Below are 23235 nucleotides of genomic sequence, written 5' to 3' on the forward strand. Positions count from 1 at the left end.
TCATAAAGTTGTTTTACATAAGTCGGCCTCCTGGTGGCGCTATAAATGCAGGGCAAAGTTTTTCCTTGGCCTCTAGGGGGTGTGCATACAAAGTTTTACACAGTTCGGTGCAGTTATAGGTGAAAACACGAATCGGCCTGTTATAGCGCCACCATGAGGCTGATTTGAACATTTTCAAGTGGCATTTCTTCCTCGACCTAGTGGGAATGTACATGCAAAATTACACGGAAATTGCATGCTGTGTTCATGATTTCAGGCATTTTGTTCAAAACGGAGCACTCCTGCAAACTTTGGAAGCCATTCTTAGCCAATCTCAGGATGGAATATGAAAAATCTGAAAGACCTGTTTCGTTTAATGACTATAGAGATACTTTGTACCGATTTGTGTGATGTTTGGACAACATATGTAGCAGTACTGTCAAAAAAATTGTATATTAGGCCCATGCTATAAGGCCCATGTGAAAAATTTGGGCAGTGGTTCTGAATTGACATCCAAGGAGTGTGTGTGCAGTTTCACTGCGATCAAGGCAACGGTGCGGGAGATTAGCTGGTCACAGACGGACGGACAGACGCACACACGGACGGACGGACGGACGGACGGACAGGGGGTAAAACATACTCTCTCGCCGCGCCTTTCGGCCTGGCGGAGACAATTAACAACTTAAGCTCTATTTGTGAGCTTTTCACTATATTTCTTTAAAGATTTATTTCAATTTATGGACGTTTTTAACATTTCTGAAATTGTTTTGTAAATAATAATTTTGAAATAATAATTTAGGCTACTCACAAACCATAAAACTCGTTCTTTGTCCCAAAAATGGTTCCCGACCAAATATAATGGGAAACACAGAGCTAGAGCGATCTGATTGGAGCAGTGCCAAGTGAGGTGAGTGAGTTGAAAGCTGAGGAATGTAAGCAGCTTGTTCAGTCTCTCGGTTGAACTGTCATTTTAAAACTCCTAATACAACAACAATGTGCACTGTGTGTGTGTGTGTGTGTGTGTGTGTGTGTGTGTGTGTGTGTGTGTGTGTGTGTGTGTGTGTGTGTGTGTGTGTGTGTGTGTGTGTGTGTGTGTGTGTGTGTGTGTGTGTGTGTGAGCTCCAGTCCACAGACTATATCAACCTGTGCTGTCTGTCTGTCTTGTCGGTCGGTCGGTCGTTGGCCCTTTTAACCTGTCCACCCTGAATGCCCTTATTTGGAAATATGTTTTTCCTTTTTTTGTAATGGCGTTACCGCCCCCGTATTGCTCTTCCCTAGATCTACAAGCTCTCTATATGGCATCACTGTATTCAGCCTGAGCTTGTAGATTTGGTGGGTGTGTTTGTAGGTTAATACCACAGCTGCCGTTGATTGTATTGTGCCTCTCCTTCCTGTTTTTAAACACACCTTGCCTTGTAATGTATCAAGACCTGATGAAGACCGGTTACGGTCGAAACGTTGCCTAACAAAGCATAGACAGTAAAAAGGATGGACAAAGTTACGCCCATAGACTCATTGAAGGTGTGTGTGGGTCTGGCAACATTGCAGAACTGTGGCGGCAACACTATTATGAGTTGTTCAACTGTGTTAAGAGTGACTCTTTTCTGGTGGAAAAGGTTGACTCCACTGAAAATGTGACAGTTAGAGCTGAGGAAGTCTACAACACTATAATGAAGCTAGAAAATAACAAGGCTTGTGGCCCGGATCACATCTCAGCTGAACACTTAAAATATGCCAGTCTGAAGCTTGCTCCTATGCTTGCTCTATGTATTACTGGTTTCCTTAACCATGGTATCTTACCAGATTCCATGTTATCTGTACTACTTGTGCCAGTTATTAAGGACAAAGCTGGGAAAATAAATAGCATTGATAATTACAGACCCATTGCTTTAGCTAGTATTCTCTCCAAAGTATTGGAGAAAATCCTGTTGGACAGACTGGATAGGTATATTACCACAGCTGACAACCAGTTTGGTTTTAAAAGGAAACACGGCACTGATATGTGTATTTTTGCTTTAAAGGACATTATAGCAAAAATATAGAAGCCAGAATTCCACCATGTTTCTGTGTTTTATTGATGCTTCTAGAGCATTTGACCGGTTGAATCATTTCAAATTATTTGACAAAATGTGCCAAAGAGGGGTACCCAAGTACATTATAAGGATACTAGCCTTTTGGTATGCACATCAGACTATGCAGGTGAAGTGGGGAGGTACTGTGTCCGAACATTTCTATGTTGGTAATGGTGTTAAGCAAGGGGGGATTTTATCTCCTCTATTATTTAATTTATACATGGATGGTCTGTCTAGGAAACTGAACCAGTGTAAAACTGGATGTGTCATAGGTGATGCTGTAGTCAACCACCTTATGTATGCGGATGATTTAATTATCTTTTCCCCGTACAGTGCAGGCTTACAACAGCTTCTCAGGGTTTGCTCCCAGTATGGCATTGATTTTAATATTAAGTATAATGCCAAGAAGAGTAGCATCATGATTGTACGAAGTAAAGATGATAAAAAGGCAGTATTTCCTAATTTTATCCTCAGTAGCAACATACTACTTGTGTGCAGTGAGATTAAGTACCTTGGACACTGTATATCCGATGATCTCTCTGATGACAAAGACATCCATAGACAAAGATGCAAATTGTATGCCCAGGCAAACATACTAATGCGGAAATTTCACAAATGCTCTGTACATGTCAAGGTATCACTCTTTAAAGCCTTCTGTACACCATTGTATACGGCTCACTTATGGAGTAACTACAAAGCTAGCAGCATGCAAAAACTAAAAGTTGCATATAATGATGCTCTACGGTTGCTAGTGAGGGTACCAAGATGGCACAGTGCCAGCCAGTTTTTTGTAAACCTGGGGGTACCTACCTGTCAAGCCCTGTTAAGAAATTTAATGTAGAAATTCATATGTCGTCTTGAAAAGTCTGAAAATCATGTTATTAAGATTTTAATTAACCCTGTCAAGAGTTCTACTCGGTTCTCTTCCATGATATGGAGACATTGGCGTAACAGCCTCTACTGACTTTGAACAGCTGTAGTTGGACTGTTTTTTTAATGTGTTTTATTTCTTTTTATTATTTTATTGTTTTTACTGTGTGATTGTCATCTGTTGTATGGACCCTGAGTCTGAAATAAAGATTGAATATCTACAGACCTTAAATGAAAGTTAAGCTGCCCAGAGACAGCTTAACTTTCATTATTGTGCCTACTACTACCTACAACATTAAGAAGCCACCAGCCAAGAAAAGATTCATCCAGACTCCAGAGCAGCATGCTACTACAGCTTCTGAGTTGAGGCTGTATACTTAGTATACAATTTACAACTCAGAGGCTGGCCCCTTGAGTTTATGTCAGGAATTAGCCCCATTTAGAACCTCTCCCTCCGCTATGTAGCTCCGAGATGAGGTCCTATATTTCCCGGTGCCGTTTGAGCAGGACATTGTCGCACATTTTCCACTTTACATGTTTCTTACCCCTTTCTGCACATCGTATCCAAAAAGTAAAGGTTTTCTGAAACGCTTACAGATGTTTTAAGTTCTAGCTGGCAATAAAAATCTATCCAAAGAGTTGAAAAAGTATTTAATTCGCCTCTCTCCTCAGCCGGTTCCATAATATTTTGCATTAGAAGATGCAATTCAACATTTGACCAGTAGGGGAATCAGTAATGTTATCTCTAGGGGCGCAACTCTTGCGCAATGTCTTAAAAACATGTAACCGGCTGAGGACAGGAGAGAGTTAAATACTTTTTTCAACTCGTTGGATTGGATAGATTTTATTTCCAGCTAGAACATAAAACATCTGTGAGCGTTTCAGAAAACCTTAACTTTTTGGATACGATGTGCAGAAAGGGGTAAGAAACATGAAAAGTGGATAATGTGCGACAATGTCCTGCTCAAACGGCACCGGGAAACGAGGAACCTCATCTCGGAGCTATACAGCGGAGGGAGAGGTTCCGTCGGAGCTAGTCAGGAATGTGTTCGAATTTTCAACATGGTGCTTCGAAACAAAATGCATAAAGTGTCACAATATCACCATTGTTGTGTTTTACACCGTTTATTCGAGTCCAAGTTCAATTTCCCATGGAGCGCACATACCATCAACTTAATTGTAATCAGGGTAACTTTAATACAGTTATTGTCAATATATAGGCCAGTAGGCCTATAATTATAAACCACATTCTGCATTCTCGATATCAAGGAGGCCATAATGATTTTTAAAACAAAATAAAATACAAAATTGGCCGATTAAAAGCTGAACTAGGCTACTTACTTTTACTGGATGTAGGCTACTTATGTCGTTTTGGATATGCGTGCCAAGTGTGACTAAAAGCATCAACTTCTCCCCTTTATTTATAGGCTACTCATCATAGTAGTTTCGTTTTCCTTTCATCATTAAAGGGATAGTTCACCCAAAATATTACTTATTTTCAATCAATTACACACCCCATGAAGCCTTGAATTCATGGAGATTTTTTTGTTTTTGTCGCATTCCCGAGCCAATAATTTGATGACCGGCGGAAAGATGCTAATGTCTCCGGTCATCAAATTATTGGTTTAGGAATCAAAATAAAATCCATGATTTTCAAGTCTCCATTGGGTGTGTAATCAATAGGAAAAAAAGTCATTTTGGGGGTGAACTATCCCTTTAAGTCACCTGACCACAGCCATCTCTTCTCTGACCAGAACTAGCCCACTTCACAGTGACATTCACTGCGCTGTATGCTAGCAGACAGTGGTGGGAAAAGTACTCACAGTAAACGTATCAATACCACAATGTAGAAATACTCTGTTACAACTTGGTAAAAGTCTCGAATTAAAAATGTACTTGAGTAGGCCTAAGAGTACAAAAGTATTACTTAAATATACTTACCAAAAGTAAAAGTACTCATTATCATTGTTCAAGTTCAAAAAATGTATAAAAGTCTTTTGAAAATAGCCGATACAAGCCCTTAATGGTTGCTTCACTGAAGTGGGTTGCATCGGGCTGAAGTCAAGTGGTTAATGTATGTTTTGTAATAATAATCAAAATCTACAAAGTAACTAGTAACTAAAGTTTTCAAATAATTGTCGTGGAGGAAAAGTACAATATTCGCCTCTGAGCAGGGGTCATCACCATGCCAGCTTGTGATGGACATTTTCATCGATATTTATGTTTTGTTATAGACATACATAGGCTCCCCAATCCCTTGCTCTAAACAGGCGGCAGCGGGGTCGCAAGGCTCCCAGAGCACGTTAAAGACAATATATAGTGCTGGGGAGAGACTGAAGGGCCCCCGTGTTCTGTCAAGGATGAATCAACATCCTAGCTGTGTTTTCCGTCTAGTCGGTGTGCCGACTGCCGCTCTCTCCTAGGGTTGGCAGCACATGGTGCGTGGATGACAGTCCACACCTAACCGGACGGGAGTGCGTGACTCACCGGTTACAGGCAAGGCGGGTGAAAACGGTTAATATTCTGGTTCCCGTAGCCAAGCGGGGCCAGGACAAGACCGTCGGTTTCCTGCCTGGGGCGCCAACCACGCCTACGGGTAAGGGATCGCTATCGACTGGGTCACCCGCCGGTCGGATCGCAAAAAGCATTAATTCCATGGCGTGCTCCCCGACAGGAGGCGGGTGTGGTCGCTGCGTTCGGCTCAATGTACAGTCAGGCCATCACAAGCTGAAAGCGACCGCCAGAGTGCTACAGTTACTAAGCGAGTGATGCTCCTGTGATCGGTGGGCTTTGAAAAGAAGACGCCGGGAAGCAGGAGACATGAACTCTCTATCCAGGGTGACCTGGGTGTAGACCTCAAGTGGAAAGGGGTCTAGCCTGGGACTGCGCCCCGGTGGGGAGGTTCGAAAGACTTAAGTGCTTACAAGATACCAAAATATCATAAATGCTTATCTAAATTAGTTACGTGAATTGAAAGGTAGTTGATGTAGGGAGTTCTGTTGCATTTAAGTTAGGCTGTGTTGTCGAGGGACTCACGAGCACGTTGGACGCGCTTAGCAGAACATTTATGACCACGGGGGTAGCTGCACGGTCCATGGCCTCAGAAGGGTGCACACTTCGGGGCTGTGTGCGTGTTGGCTCCTTCTGTGCTCTGCCTTGATTTGATTCACATACAGCGAAGTGAGGTGTTTGTGTGTGCTGCTCAGAATATCTCCCTCTTATGTTAATGGTCAGTGCGTTTGGTGTACATTATGAGAACATGCCGGGTTTTGGGTGCAGAGTGGTCAAGTGATTACATACATTGCTGACATTTGCTTTGCAGCTTGTTGCCAGTTGCGGTGGACTGGCTGAAAACTACACTACCTTCAAAAGAGGTCATACTTTACATCAGCAACCGAGCAGTGTAAAATGTATCCAAATATCTTGCTCATCATTGACCTAACGTTTATTTCAATTACCATGTGACCACTGATTGACCAAGGTGTGATTAAGGTTGTTTATGCTGTCGTTAACCTTCCATTTCTCTAAAACAGGTCGACTGCTTGCAGGAGAGACGTATACAATTTTGCTGTCGTTAACCTTCCATTTCTCTGAAACAGGTCATGGGTTGCAGAAGAGAATTGTACAATTTTGTACAGCCCGAGAATAATGTCAATTGACCTGTGCATAAAGCACAGGAAAGTTGTTTTGTTGTGTTTCCAATTACATGTTGCACACAAAGATATGTGTTGTTGTGTATGTCAAAAATGGTGAATGAAATTTAACTAACTTATTAACTTTAAGTGCAACCCAATATCAATTTGATTGAATAATTATAGATAAGTCTTTGAACCATTTTACATTTAGTCAAGGTAAAGGAGGGTGGCACCGTGGCCTCTGCACATTCATATGCTGTGTGCCCTGCCGGGTGGCAGGTCAAGGAGGGAATAGTATGATAGCATATGTATAGTATAATAGCATATTCATATTGAGATAGTATAGTATTATATATATACAGTAGTATAATGTTAAGTGACCATACTAAAGTTCATACTTGTAGAAACTTTCATGTCGAAGTGATATTCTTTAGAGACAGATGTAGTATTGAGAGACCAAACAGAGAGATTTTTACACGGCCCGACATCTATGCTGCCCAAGGCCACTGAACGACCCCAGAATACATAATAAGTTTGATTTTGATTTTGATAGTAATGTTGGGGGACGTAATCTGATCGTAGCGATCTCCCTGGCAGCTTTAGGCACATTAAATATGGGCTATCCCAATACACACCACAGAAACATTATATTGCCACCTGGGCCCCCATGCTGAACTTGACGAAGAACACCCCTGCACGATATCTACGCCCGACCTTTGACCTCAAGGAGGGTACGGATCTGACTGGCGCTTGGGGGTTGGGGCCCCTGTGTATAATACGGGGGGCTCCGGTCTCAGGCCCCAGGAGGGTACGGACCCGGGGGCTCGGGAGTGGGACCTCCGTCTCTTAGCTCATTCAGTGCCAAGTACATTCGTTAATGGCGCTGGATGGGTTGGGGGGGGGGGGGCTAGTCTTGGGCTCTGTCGGAACCTCCTCCTCCGGGCTCGGAAAAGTGACCACCTCAACCAGAGGAATTGGAGAAGAAACCAAAAATGCACACAGAGAACAAGATATATGATTTTTTCTTTTTTTTTAATATATATATATATTACACATGTTAGAATAGTTGCTTGTAAAGGAAAACTCAGTGGGAATGCCCCACTGAGGGACCCTAAGTTTAGCAATGCGATATGGAATCAAATGATGTAATTGTCCCCAATAAGAGCTCATGTCCAGATGGTAGGTTTGGGACTGCCCCAGCCTAGTTCAGAGTTTCCCCTTCAAAGAAAAGGGTTTTCCTCGGCTCACATGACTCAAAAAGAGAAAAATGGGACCTGATTTTTTTAAACATGAAATATGTTATGCTAATGGATAATTTCTATAAAGTACTGTTTAGATTTTAATCTTGTGTTGTTGTGGGTACTGAATTCGTACCCAAGGAGGGGTTGATGGTCCATTGTGGAACCTTGGGCCGTCAACCTTTACTTTATAGAGTGCAGTCAGAAGACAGGCCTTGATAGCCACAGCGTTGATATACTGAATGTAATAGATAAGAACTTCAGAATTGTGACAGGTCTGCCACGGCACATCAGCTGATGTGCCGTGGCAGACCTGTCACTCTTGGTTCAATAAAACCCTAAAGTCCAGTTTATAGACGACATACACAGAAATGACCGTTCACATGCGCAAGGCATCTTTATTGACAAACAAGGGAGATTCCCTCTATACTATGTGAATAAAAGAACAGCAAATTAATGATATTAAAACAATACGACCTGATATATCACGAAGGCAATTCGCTCCACATCTAAGTCTGCATGCAAACAAGCGTTCGGTTGAGCGCCTGGAGAATTCTGAAGTTCTTATCTATTACATTCAGTATATCAACGCTGTGGCTATCAAGGCCTGTCTTCTGACTGCACTCTATAAAGTAAAGGTTGACGGCCCAAGGTTCCACAATGGACCATCAGTTATAGACATACAAATAATGATCAGTATTAGTTTCTTTTGTTATTACCAGAACTACATAATGAACTCCTAATATGCCATATTGTCTATGCCAATGTGCTACACATTTTACAAAGAAATATAAGCCATTGTTTTAAAAGCTCACAATACATTACATCATTCATGACATGTTGAGAGATTGTAGATGTGGTATTTTCGAAACATTTCAGAAAGATTTCTAATTATTTATTTATTTACTTGGCCGTGCTCAAAATGGGGATGCCAGGGTTAGAGGTTACCTATTCTGAAGACAACCTTAAGACTGCCAGGAGGCTAAGACAGGCATTAAATGTGGCATGATGGAAGTCTATTCAGTATTTGGGATTTCAATAATTGGGTCTCATCAGTACAGTGCTTCCATCACACATGAATGAGCAAAGGGTCATTTAGGTGCAGAGGTGAGTGGGTGCGTGTCATAGGCTTTTCACAGGACTGTGTTACTTGAGGTCAGGAGGAGATCAAGTTCTACCAGTTCTACTTTACCAATCCAAAACTATTTTTTGGATTGGTATGGTAGCTTCGATAGGTGTGGTTTCTTTCCATTATGGTGATATCTTGATGGGACATTTTCTATCATGATGAGAAAGTAAAGCATGTGATGTAGGCTACTGTAAGATGTGTTTGACTCTGACCTTTCTTTTCAAAAAATAAGTCAGAGTCAAAAACAACATACACCTGTATGTACATTATGAGTGATTAGATAATGATAAAGGGCATGACAGGATTTAAAGGAATGCAGTGTCACAAGTCACAACTACTTTCATGCTATAGGGCTCCTAACTTTAATCAGAGGTGAGCAAATGTATAAGCTGGAGATCTGATGGTGATTGTGGACCAGGCTGTGGATCAAGAGTTTCCACTGATTATGATTGTGGAGTGTGTTATTATAGTTATGTATTGTTATTTTTGGACACTTTGAAACACTTTCTCTCAACGATGAAAATCTTTTTCAACAAGCTTCACTTGTCCAGTTCTGCCCTCCTTTGCCTTTGTAGCAAATGGATCCCTCTTCCTACCGTTTAATTGTCTGACCACACTTATTTTTTAGCCAAACTAAACAATAAAAGCCTGGAGATCGGGGCTACACCACTTATGAATCTATTGTCTTCAAAAAATAAAAGGTTTCTCCAACAAAGTTTTAAATACACATTTTGCTATTTTCAGAGAATTAAGGTAGCTATTATCAAACATTAACTTCTAGCTGTCTTGTCCTCACCTGATGCAATCATGTACAGTACCATGTACAACAATACCAAAAATCTCCTGCAATATATTAATGAGCATGTCATTCCGACACTTTATGAGTCACCAAAATCATGTTGATGACCCCTGTCCCTGAGATGTAGTGGAGTAGAAGTAACAGTATTGAAAATTGGAAATACTCCAGTAAAGTAAAAGTACATTTAAATTGTACTTAAGTACAGTACTTGAGTACATTTACTTAGTTACTATCCACCACTGGCTCTGACCAGAACCAGAGCCATGACCAGAACTAGCCCACCCCATGGTGACATTGTGTCACTGCGCTGTAGGCTAGCAGACATAGTTTCTTTAAAAGGTAAGATAACTGATATTTCTTCTGTTAAAATAAGTGTTAAACAGCTCTATATTTGGATAATACTCATTGATATACTAACAGGAGTCTCCCCATCTCTCCTGCTCTTTAGTAAACAGAAAATGCATTTTCAGGTCAGGATACCTATTTTATCCAATCAGGAGACTGAGGATAGAGAACTTGCACAGAATACAGATTAAACAAGTGAGAATGGAAGCGATGGCACTAAGAAATTAGCAAACCCACCTTATGTTTATGTCTACAATTTCTTATTTTTCTTGGACAAATATAAAACAAACAATGAAAATGAACACACTATTACTTTTACATTTCCTCTCCAAGTCAGAGACATTCTCATATTTAGAGATCATCTTTATTGCAGGGAATATCCACAATAAAACGTTCATCACGATTTACAATATACTTTTGTTTTCTCTCCAGTTAATGTACACATCATCAAATGTTTCCTTGACTTTAAACAGTATAACACATGCACAACATGGGTTGTTTCATCAAACACTGTTTAGAATAGGATTTTACAGTCAATTATTCACATGGTCCAACTTTTGGTCAGTTTTATTAACCCTATCAGAGGAATGATTGATAACAACATACAACTCCAGTACACAGCACAGAAACACAATGAGCACACAAACTATCTTAACTTAAATCAAATGGCCAATTAGAAGGCTCTCTGCTTCCCTTTGGTAACATAAAGTGGAATAATAAAGTGGGTAAACTGCATAAACATTTATTTATACACAGAACTGTAGACTTTTCTCAACTACTAACATTACAAACAGTAGTTATAGAAGAGCCAGGTGTAATGTAAACAGATAAGAAAATAAAAAGAAAATTCTGGTGTTCCCGGAATGTTTTACAGGATAAATGAAATACAGATCACAAATACAGTTTGGGAGGTTTGTTTCCTACATTTTTGTGATGGCTGTAATTTTATTTCCTTGCATTGTTACCTTTGCAAAAAAAAGGCATTTCATCAATTTCATCTTCTTCGATGTCTCCCTCCAGTCTGAACCCACACGCTTTTGCCAGTAGTTTGGATTCCACAACAAACTTTTGTATTTTTTGCTCTGCCTCCAGTGTCGTCTCCATCTTGCTCGCCTTGACGATTCCAATGATCTCCATTCGTCCAGTCTGGACGCTGGCAGCTTTGACCTGCTTGTTAAGACATGGCTTCATTTAGACCTGAGGCCGATTCTACAAATACTGATTCTAATGATTCTAAAAATCATTCAACAATTTTCCAAACACTTTCAAGATTTTAAAAAAATGTTCAAAAATAGCAGATGTACAAGCTCACAGCACGGCACAAAGTGATACGCTGTGAGCTTGTATATCTGCTGTTTTTGAATAGCCAACGCTAAAATCTAAAATGACACAGATTCTTTCCCGGTTTCAATGGGTTAAGGTTCTTGCGCAGAAATAATGTGTGTGTGATCAAATGATCACATTTATATTATAAATGTTAACAGCTTAAACCCGATACTTAGTTGACCGGGGTCCCCCAGGGTTCTATATTTAGTCGCTCCATTTCCCTATTCACCAAATCCCTTCGCCAACAATAGCCTGTCTACAAGTTCACGACACTTAACAAAATGTTCACTGTAGTTAACTTACCGGGTAAACCCTGGTCATTGTAGTTGCATTGAGGGACATTGTTCCCATGAACACAGAGGACCTGACATTGGCCACCCTGATGGTGTCTCCAACCAACAATGATCGGTACAGGCCAACCTGATCACCCCAGAAACACACTGCAATAGATCCAGAGTCATCCTGCAGGGTCAGCTTATGCGGCTTCTTCTTTCTGGTCCTCGCTCCTTTTACCTTCTTGTCTTCTGTATTTTTCATCTGAATAACGAGAACAACAGAGAGCAGCATGAGAGGTCCTGTTACAAAATTAAGTTATAACTATCTTTGAAAGAAATTGTCCTTTAAAAAAACTAAAAAATCCTACATTGCACATTTAATTGTGTGCAATCATTAATTTATTAATGATATATAACTCATTAAGAATGATTCACTTCATACTGTGTACAGAGAATACTTTTCAAAGAAAAGCCAAAAAGTGATCAAGGGTCTCCTTAAAGGTTGAGAATGATGGCAACTCACATCTGTTATGGTTCCTTCGATGGTCATTTCAGTTTTTTCCTTCGAATTCTTAACTTCTGCAATGGAGAACACTGGCCACTGGGGATTAATTAACATCTTGGCCTTCATTTCCAGGTCAGCAGAAATTGTGAGCGGAGTCTTGTGACCCAGCTTTAAGATGTCGGTGCAAATCGTAACCCTTATGGCCTGCTCATCTACAAGCAGATCTGTGAACTTGTAGGAATGCCCCTCTTGAATTTCATAAAAACGCGGCCTCCCATACACAGTTAATCTGGTAGCACCTGTGTCATCAGCAAGGCCCACAAAAAACAAAAAAAGTTTTTCCTTTTTCTTTGTTTCATAAGGACGGAGCCCAGATTTCTCGATCACTTTTCCCTTTATGGCTTTATCCTTGCGATAACCAATGGCATTGAGATCTTCGAGAGTTTGCCTCTGTTTGCCATAAAGAGAGAAGGGGGGGGGGGGTATGAGCAACATAATTTCATACATGACTGTTTAAAAAAAATCTGAAGAAGATTGGAATCTTAGAGAAGATCAAATCCTTACCCAGGGTTCACGACTTGGGCCAGCTTTCTCATGTAAAGAACATATTGGAGTCATCAGTCTGTTCCATTGGCAAAGATCATTTGACTATAGTCAAACATTTCACGTCAACTGAAATTGTCTTATATAGTATTCAATAGTTTTTTATAAGACTCATTCAGCCAGCCAATCTTAAGTTGAATTTAAACAACCGTGTCACTTATCAACTTTTCAAGCTAACAATGCAGTTATTTGCGGAAAGTGACACATTGTGCCATGGAGTAGGATAAATGAAGCTTAACATTCTGACTCCTACCTTGTCACTTTGATGTTTCTTCTCCTCACGGTCTTAAAGAGAAGTCAGAAAGGGTCATTAGTCATTCCATTATTTGGAGGATTTGATTTTTTTTGGAAATACAGTGCTGTGTGAATTCTAAACACATTATTCAATTCTGACTAACAGTTCTGTAAGTCTTAAGACAACTCATAACAGCAGCAACACATTTGTTTAGATACGTACCCTACTTTATCATTAATTAAAATAATGAATGGGATCATATTTTACTATTTTTTTCCCTGGCGTGCGTGTGTGCATTTTAGTGTGTGTGTGTGTGTGTGTGTGTTTGTGTGTGTGTGTGTGTGTGTGTGTGTGTGTGTGTGTGTGTGTGTGTGTGTGTGTGTGTGTGTGTGTGTGTGTGTGTGTGTGTGTGTGTGTGTGTGTGTGTGTGTCATTTGCATGTATGACTTACCTTCCTCAGATTCTGTTTCTGAGTCACTTATTATACAAACATCATATTTCCGTTTTTTAGCTGAGAATGTAAAACAAATGTTACTCACTCGTTCACATAATTCTCTCCATTATGTGTCTGAGCATTATTGAACATTAGCATTATTGAACATTATTGAAATTGAATTGAAGCATTATTGAAGCATTATTGAACTGAAATAATTAATGGGATCATATTTCACTATTTTTTGCCCTGGCGTGCGTGTGTGCATTTTAGTGTGTGTGTGTGTGTGTGTGTGTGTGTGTGTGTGTGTGTGTGTGGTGTGTGTGTGTGTGTGTGTGTGTGTGTGTGTGTGTGTGTGTGTCATTTGCATGTATGACTTACCTTCCTCAGATTCTGTTTCTGAGTCACTTATTATACAAACATGACTTACGAGCAGCCTCTGGCTCCTCATCCTCAGTGTCTGACTTCACAGATGTTCTCTTAGGTCCTGTAAGAAGTGAAAGAGATGATGACATTGAATAATGCAACTTCTTATAAACCACAAGTGGTTTGTTATATGGTAAATCTTCAATCTTTTTATTTTATATTTTAAGGTTATTTTAAAGACAAAGTAATTGTTTCCTTATCCAGTGGTGTAAAGTAACTAAGTACATTTATTCAAGTACTGTACTTAAGAACAATTTTGAGGTATTTTTTACTTTACTGGAGTACTTCCAATTTTCAGTACTTTTACCTCTACTCCACTACATTTCAGAGGCAAATATTGTACTTTTTACTGCACTACAATTATTTGAAAACTTTAGTTACTAGTTACTTTGTAGATTTTGACTATTATTACCCATTAACCACCTCAGCCCTATATACATTTCGGCCATTTGAAAATAGCCGATCTACAAGCTCACAATGCATCGCCAAGCAACGCATTGTGAGCTTAGATCTGCTATTTTCAAAAGATTTTTATACATTTTATACATTTGAAAACGTGTGAAATGTGACATTCTGCATAATGAGTACTTTCTACTTTTAGTACTTTAAGTACATTTTTATACCAATGCTTTTGTACTTCTACTCAAGTACATTTTTAATTCTGGACTTTTACTTGTAACAGAGTATTTCTACACTGCAGTATTGATACTTTTACTTAAGTAAAAAATCTGAGTACTGATTCCACCACTGTCCAAAAGTAGGCTACTTTATTGTTACGGGGCCAGGCTGCCAGCATGGCAGCAGGCTCCGTCTAATGTTGCCTTTATTTTTTCTTCTTCTGCCACTTTTCGCAGTTCTGGCTTAACCGTGCATACGCTTTTTACGAAGGCCATATGATAGATGGTCATGACAAACGATCAATAAATAAATCTCACAATCTTTCGTCAAAAGGTGGCGCTATAGCACTCAATTGAAAATGCCAACTTTGAACAGGTACAACTCATGCCCTGTTTGACCTACAGCCATGAAACTTCGATACACACATGCGTCTACTCATGATGAACAACTTTCACATTCTGATTTTTGAGTAATCTGCACGAAACATTTTACAGATGAACTTTGGACCTATGCCGACAAAACGTTGGGGGCGGATTTTTTCTAAGTGAAAAAATGAAGCTTTAATGAGCCAATGAATATTGCAGTTTTATGACAATTATTCATCTGCCCCTAACACATACATGCAGACTCACATTTCTTTGTGAGTTTGTGAATTTGCAGTAATGTGGAGGGTCATTCCAAATATCACTGTAACCAATCTTACTCCAATTGGTCAAACGGGGGCGCTATAGCAATTTTTTGAAAACGCAAACTTTAAAGAGGCAAAAGTCATGCTCACTCCAATTTTACTCAAGTTTGAGTAGATGTACAGTACTTAGTTACTTTTCATCAATGCAAATATTATAGGCTCACTTCAAATATTCCAGTAGGCTTTTCCAAAATATCACATCATTACAAATGAAACAAAACAGTTTTGATTCAGTTCAGTTTTACTCACTGTCAGGGGGTAGTAATTCTTGGCTATGGCGCCGTTTCACAGGTATCTTACTCTGGCCCTCTGCAACAATATGACACAATACAATTCAAAACAAAGGGAGCCTGCAGTACCACCACGGGCCAAGACACCATCACACCAGAATGAAATGTTTGGAGCGGGGGAGTCTGGTGCAACGCTCAGGTCCTGGACCTGGTGAGACGGAGGAGGAGCCCGGCCAGGAGGCCATCCACAGAGCCTAGTCCCTCCACGTGCCAGAGCCTCTCCTCTCCCCCATTCCTGGCGTAGTAGTTTCGGACAAGCGTATTGACTGGCCCTGTCTTTCCCTATTTAGGACTGACCGTGGGTAGCTACCTGGGACGTAAGTCGGGGCTTGATCAACCCTGGCTGGGTCACCTGGGCGAGGGTGTATGTTGCGAGACCCGAAACATCCTATGACCCCAGGCTACAACACTGATGATACGTCCCAGGTGCATCCATGTGATGTTTTTTCGTTATAAACCAAAACCATTTTATTTATGTTGTATCAATTTCACAATTTACACACACACACACACACACACACACACACACACACACACACACACACACACACACACACACACACACACACACACACACACAAATACGTACTCCAAAAGTTACGCAACTTTGCAAACACATCACCAGTGGCGAAAAATTACTTATTTTAATCGTCTAAAAAAGGAGTGTGGCCTAATGGCTCAATAGCGACCCCTAAAAGGTTTGTGCTTCAAGCCCCACAGTACGGTTTCACCTGCATGCAAATTGGTACACGCCTGTATCATGTCCCGACATGTCCCGGCCATTTTGAATTTATAGTGGTGTTTTTGTGCATTTCACACCATTTTCACAGGTTGTACTTTAACTAACTCCTCCTATGCGGATTGTCGAATCCGCCTCAAATTCGCTCAGCGTACTCAAAAGACTTTAACGATGAAAAGTTATCAAAAGCTTGAATTTTTGTAAAAAGGCGTGACCGTGGTGAAGCGTCAAACTTCAACGCTAAACTGGAAGTGAAAATAGCCGATCTACAATTCCTATTGGCTGGGCTTAAACAGCTATAACTCCAGTTCCCAGCATCGAAAACCTACGAAACTTCCTAAGCGCAATTAAAATACCAATAGGGACAGGCTGTAGTTGCTTAAGCCCCACCCCCTCTGGGTTCCTATTGGCTGGGCTTTAAACAGTTTTGCGTCAAACTTCAACGCCAAACATGAGTGAAAATAGCCGATCTACAAGGTCAAGCGTTTCATTTTCTCTATGTAGCCTAACTTTTCAGCTGATTGCCATGCAGACTTGTGGGTGGTGTCATTGGAATCAGATCACAGTCCTTGTTCTTCATTGGTTTTACTTAGCTCCGCCTCCTCCTCTTCTGATATTTGACAGTTCCTATTTTTTGCTATATTTTTTGAACGGTTTGTCGTACAGACTTGTGAGTCACTTGATTCGCTTGAAATCCTTGTCCTTCATTGGTGTTACTTAGCTCCACCCCCTCTTCTGATTAGTCGATATTTGACAGTTCCTGTTTTTTGCTTTAACTTTTGAACGGTTTGTTGTACAGACTTGTGAGTCATGTAACTTGATTCGCTTAAAGTCCTTGTCCTTCATTGGTGTTACTTAGCTCTGCCCCCTCTTCTGATTGGTTGATATTTGATTGTCCCTATTTTTTTGCTATAACTTTTGAACGGTTTGTTGTACAAACTTGTGAGTCACGTCACTTGATTCGAATTGAGAGTCCTTGTCCTTGATTGGAGCTACTTAACCCCACCCCCTATTCTGATTGGTCGATATTTCATAGTTTCTATCTTTTAAACAGTTTGTTATCTGTCTTTACACAAAACAAAGGATAACATACTGCAATAAATAAGATGTCTCAAGATAGTAAGTTGAAAGAAAAATGTGTATATGGAATTATGGATATCTTGTGAAGAGAGTGGGTCTGTACCTGGAACAGAAGGGCTGTTTGTGATTTTTGGTTCAGGTGGTCCTGTGGAAGAGAGAGGTGAAAGCCTTTATTGCAGTGTTCTCATTTTAATTTTCTTAAGGTCTGTGTGTAATGTTGCAAGGTGCAACAGCTGACCAAATAAGATAACGATTTCTGAGAAAAAACTGAGAGACATAAAATCTAAGCTTTTCATACTTTCAATGAATTATGCAGTCAAACAAAGTAGACATTACACCCACCCGGCACAAAGAATCAGCTTTTCTTTTTTTTTACCTGGCAGCTCAAAAGAAGAATTCCATTCCTTGAGTTGTGGATACGTGTTGAGAATCTCTGTTTTTTTTAGAAGTTTAAGGAACTGAGATGAAATTCCCTCTCCTCTATTAATAATTGCATCAAAAAGTTGAATACAAGTATCTTCTGGCTGTGCTGTATTCTTCAGTTGTTTATAAAGTCTTACATCAATAATTCCATCAGATTGTGCATGCTGTAGAATGTGGAGATCTGAGCTGAGCCACTCGACAAGTTTCACCTTGTTGGCGACCAATATGTTCACAGATGAGCCCTATAGAAATGAGTAGCAGGTTTTTTTAGTTTTTTTCAATATGCAACAATTGTATCAATGACACCTTCTTTTGAGTTGCTATTTGCCAGTAAACCTACCTGTAGAGTATCTACGTGAGTGGAAGCCATGGTCTTCTCTGGATGAGGTACAGCTGACAAGCAAAGGAGACATTAAATCTTTCATTGAAAGGGGGAGATACTTGTAAGCGCCACTTACAAACTTTCAACGTTGAACCCCCACAATATGGTTTCACCTACATGTATGAAAATTGGTACACACCTGTATCATGTCCAGACTTACAAAAAAGTATTTTGGAGCCATGACCTAAACCTAGCAGGAAGTCAGCCATTTTAAATTTATTTTGGCGTTTTAGCGTTATTTTAGCCATTTTCACGGGTCGTACTTTAACGAACTCCTACTAGGAGGATGGTCAGAATCACCTCAAACTAGTTTGGTGTACACAAGAGACCTTAACGATGAAAATTGATCAAAAGCGTGAGTTTTCATAAAACGGCGTGACCGTGGCAAAACGTAAAACTTCCTTGTTTCACTGCCAAACAGAAAGTGAAAATAGCCGCTCTACAAGGTCATGTTTTTTTTTGCACATGGTACCTGTACACAATTGCATCAGGTGAAGACAACAAGACAGCTAAAGGAAATTATTGCTAATAGCTGCCTCAATTCTGTGAAAATAGCAAAATGTGCTTTAAAAAAAGGTAATATTACCAGAATCACATAGGCCTAGCCCTAAATATATAATAATGGACTCCTGATGTGCCATATTGTCTACTCTATTCCATAGCGCTACACATTTTAAGACAAGCCACTTATCAAATAAATAAATAAAATATTATTTTGGGGGGAAAGCCGGTCTACAAGCTGGATTATTATTATCCAAATCAATCAATCACAACACATCACAGCATGTTGTGAGCTTGTAGATCAGTAATTTTCTCATCTTTTTAGCCTATAATGACATGCCCAAAATTGGGACGTCAGGGTTAAAGTGGTAGCTATACTTTCGAAAACCTGGAGACTGGGAAGTTATCCACTGTATACTGGCAGGGGGCAGTCCTGAGACATGCATTAAATGTGGCATGGTCCAAGTATATTCCATGTTTGGGATTTCAATAATTGACAACTATAATAACACTCCACAATCATAATCCATGGAAACCCTCCATCCACAGCCTAGGACCTCCTCCAACCTAAAAGTTAGCTCAGGTCTGATCAAAGTTATGGTGCCTTCACATTAAATTATTGTGACACTTCATTCAATTAAAATCCTGGCATGCCCTTCATTAATCACTCATGTAGGCTACATATCCTTTTTGTTTCTCAAGTTTCCTTGTTCCAGTGTAGTGCTTGTAGGGTGTGTCTTTTTTCCATTGTTACATGTGCATGCCTTTGACCAACAGAGAATGCCTGATCACCTTAATGGAAACCACAACTATTGAAGCTACCTTGCCAAAAGTAGAACCTGATCTCCTTCTGTCCTCAAGTAACACTGTCCTTTGAAAAGCCAGCAATCTCTTTAATAGCCATATGATGTATAATGCACCCACTCACCTTTGCAGCTAAGTGGCCCTTTTGCGATGGAAGCACTGTCTGTACTGATTAGACTATCAATTATCATTATTATTTTTTTGGTTGTTAAGTGGCTCAGTAGTTAATGCAGACATACTATTGTTTTAAAACGTGCAGCACATTGGAATAGACCCTATGATACATTAAGGAGTCCATTAGTATACATTTAGGGCTAGGCCACTGTGTTTTTGGTAAGATGATTAATATTTTGCATGTCCGTGGCAAAAATGAAATATTAATGAAAATATCCATCACAAGCTGCCATGGTGATAACCCCTGATTGTAACTTTTAACTCCATTTTAACATTCATTGGAAACACCCGTCCTTAGTTCTGGTGACTGATATTGTCCTTCTAATACTTATTTTTTCATTTATTTTTAATATTTTTGGGGAAAATGAAAACAATTAAATAAAATTTAAAAAAAGTAATCGAAAAAACACGACCCCTCATGTATTAGGAGGGCAGGATGAGTCACCAGAACCAATGACAGGTGTTTTGGATGAATCTAACATGTTAAAAATGTAGTTTGAAGTTATAATGGGTGGGGGCGTGCATAAAATGAATATCAAATATCTAATTACTGAATCAAGCAACTTACTGTCTGGGGGGCTCACAAAAGCTAGCCTGGTATGGTAGGCCTACTTTCCAGCCGTTACCCGCTCACCCGCGGTAGCGCAGCCTCTCGTCTGTAGTAAAAATAAAAAAACACTTTCGCTATCACCAAAACAAAGACGGGTTTAAGATGTTGAAAGCCTACCTTTCTTAGACACTCGGAGCCCCCCACCAGTGGCGTAACGCAGAATCGCGGGGCCTCCCCACGGGAGTTTCACGTACATGCACGCGCGCGCACAACCTGTGCACAACCTGTGCACAACCTGTGCGTGCACAACCTGAACATTTCGGGTCTAATTCGGGTCTAATTCGGTCTAATTCGGGTCTAATTCGGGTCTAATTCGGTTCTATTTGACCAATATAAATCTACTTTTTTCTTTTTTTTTTCTGTAAAAATATTTGTATCAGCGCAGGCGGGGCCCCCCCTGCTGGTGGCCCCCCTGCACCGCAGGGGGGCGCCACCTCACGTCGCGCCACCTCACGTCTAAAATAATAATAATCAGGAAGAAAAAATCTGGTCAATGGAATTTTTCTATTGACCAGTTACTCCAGGTCTGGAGTAACAAAAACATTTTTTCCGGTTCGTTTGGATTTTGCTAAGGGTAACTGTAATACCATTATTGTCAATGAATAGGCCTCCGAACAAACTTTACTTACATAGGATCCATTAAAAAGTTAAAAGTAGCAATAAAAGAGCCATATTTAATAATAACCACTAATTACTTAAAAATTACTATCTCTTTAAAATTGCATTGGACTGGAGTTTATCCAGACACAAAGCGACAGTAAAAGAGTAACATTCCCATTCTCTCAGAAAGAGTTTTTTTGGGGTGTGTGTGCCAGAATCAAAGAGTGAGTGTGTGAGAGAGAGAGAGAGAGAGAGAGAAAGAGAGAGAGAGCCCACTCACACCTTCCAACAAAAAGAACAATCAAATACTGCCATTGTGATTTGCATATCAAAAACTCAAGGAACTAGGTTCAACTAGCAAATTAACATGAATGGCCGTGGCTGCATATCAGTGAAGGGCCACACAAAAAGGGTGGAATCCCCCCAGGGCCGGCCGCTGCCATAAGCAACATAAGCGGTCGCTTAGGGCCACAACCACTAGGGGGCCACAAAAAAAAATCTTGCTTAGGGCCACGAAAATCCTAGGGCCGGCCCTGAATCCCCCAAAACAGGATAAGAACAGGAGAAATGGAAGAACAGGAGACGTCCAGGAGGGTCAAATAACAGGAGTCTCCTGGTGAGAACAGAAGGGTTGGCAGGTCTGGCCTAATAATAGGCGAGTGCGCTCCCTGTGTTACGTCTGGACTACTGTAACGCGCTATATGTCGGGCTAAATCAAGCCTCCTTGGCACGTCTGCAGTTGTCCAAAATTCTGCTGCACGCCTCCTGACAGGAACCAGCAGGCGTGAGCACATTACGCCCGTGCTGGCCTCACTCCACTGGCTACCTGTTCGCTTCAGAATTGATTTTAAATGTTATTGTTTGTTTTTAAATCCCTGAATGGCTTGGCACCTCAGTACCTCTCTGACCTCATAAAGGTCTATACCCCCCAAGGTCACTGCGGTCTGCTGGCCAGCTAAGTCTCGAGGTCACAGTAAGGACCAAATTAAAGACCAGAGGCGACCGAGCCTTCGCTGCCATAGCCCCCACCCTATGGAATACGCTCCCCCCCATGTTAAAAGGGCCCCCACCATTGAGACTTTTAAATCTCGGCTTAAGACACACCTTTACACCTTGGCATTTTAACCCCGCTTGAGAGTTTTCTGTGGTCTATGTCTTATTTGTTTTCTGTGTGTTTGCTGGTGTTCTCTGTGTTTTTAGCATATTTTAGCTTGTATTTTGCATGATTTTCTGTACAGCACTTTGTGTAAACCCTTAACCCTGGTTGTGAAATGTGCTATACAAATAAAGTGGATTGGATTGGATTGGATCGGTGCGCATTTCCGAACGCACCGACTGATCTGGTTGAAATCCCGGAGACTCCAGCGGCCAGCGGGATCTAGGAGTGTTGGCAGCCATGGAGGCAGCGCAGCCCATAGATGGCGCAGCCTGCACTACCGGGGGTGTGCTAGCCTGGTAAACCCTCCCTCCGGAAATCTCATTTGTAATGTATTTCAAATCAAATGGAAATGAGATTTTCCGGAGGGAGGGGCTTTACCAGGCTAGGGGTGTGCGGGCAACGGCTCGAAAGTAACATAATAGAACTCCTTCTAACGCTATGAACCAGAGCTGGCCTGGAGCGCACATAACATCGACTTAATTAATTTCATAGTAGCCTATAGCCTTATAGCCATGTGGTTCACATCTGTCACAATAAGCGTCATGGCGCTGCTTGTTCCTGGGTTTTGAATTTTCTACATTTACAACCAGTAAATGTATCTCCCGCATCGTTCAATAAAAAGCATTTTAATTCGATCGGTGGCCATTTTGCTGAATTTACCAGGAAACATGACTGTCATGATATGACAGTCATGTTTCAGGGCTACCTATAACCGTTTCTAAACCATGCATTTCGTTTTTATTTTGCTACGGGTAACTGTAATAATACCATTATTGTCAATGAATAGGCTATTGATGTGCAGAATAATAGGCCTACTAGGCTACTTTATAAACCACATAATAACGGCGATAACGCCATTCTGCAATCTCGATATCTAGGAGGCCATAACGATTTTCGAACAAATCTTAATTTATTACAAAAATAAAAAACACTGGCCGATTAACAAATGATAAAACAACTTACTTCTACTGGACGTAGCCTACTTTTATATCGTTTCGAATAAAAGCACCGCCTTCTCCACTTTATACTCATGGGTCATCATAAGTTTCATTTTCCTTTCATCATAAGTTACCTGACCAGTGTTGCCAGATTCTGCGAGAGAATTAAGCAACCAGGTGTATGAAAATAGCCGATCTACAAGCTTGTATCTGATATTTAAAAAATAATAATAATTTAGATTTTTTAAAAAACATTTTAAGAACACAAATCTTGTATATATAATATAATAATATTTTCAGATGGGGGGGGGGGGGTGGACCCATACATATATTAATTTAGGGGTCCTTGACATGAAAAT

At 40.5% G+C, this 23235-nt stretch overlaps 1 protein-coding gene across 1 annotated transcript; it reads right to left on the bottom strand.

The window, feature by feature from the left end:
- Positions 1-10376: 10376 nt before the first annotated feature.
- On the bottom strand, positions 10377-13655 carry LOC308090485 (uncharacterized protein). Its single transcript, XM_080435691.1, has 6 exons — positions 13463-13655; positions 13030-13061; positions 12738-12760; positions 12192-12623; positions 11697-11930; positions 10377-11234 (listed from the first exon to the last, which is right to left on the bottom strand). Exons 4-6 carry the CDS (start codon positions 12297-12299, stop codon positions 11013-11015), a joined length of 564 nt encoding a protein of 187 aa, XP_080291817.1. The 5' UTR covers positions 12300-12623; positions 12738-12760; positions 13030-13061; positions 13463-13655; the 3' UTR covers positions 10377-11012.
- Between the last annotated feature and the right edge of the window lie 9580 nt (positions 13656-23235).

The sequence above is a fragment of the Gymnoscopelus braueri genome (assembly GCF_963280865.1).
Source record: "Gymnoscopelus braueri genome assembly, chromosome: 8".
NCBI classification, from domain to species: domain Eukaryota; kingdom Metazoa; phylum Chordata; class Actinopteri; order Myctophiformes; family Myctophidae; genus Gymnoscopelus; species Gymnoscopelus braueri.

Bases quoted from the DNA above. Each gene is read 5' to 3' on its own strand.
- LOC308090485 (XM_080435691.1), bottom strand. From the start codon at position 12,299: ATGAAGGCCAAGATGTTAATTAATCCCCAGTGGCCAGTGTTCTCCATT. The intron at 11,931-12,191 runs GTGAGTTGCCAT...CTCGTTATTCAG, and splicing joins TCGAAGGAACCATAACAGAT to ATGAAAAATACAGAAGACAA. The intron at 11,235-11,696 runs GTAAGTTAACTA...CTTAACAAGCAG, and splicing joins CAATGACCAGGGTTTACCCG to GTCAAAGCTGCCAGCGTCCA.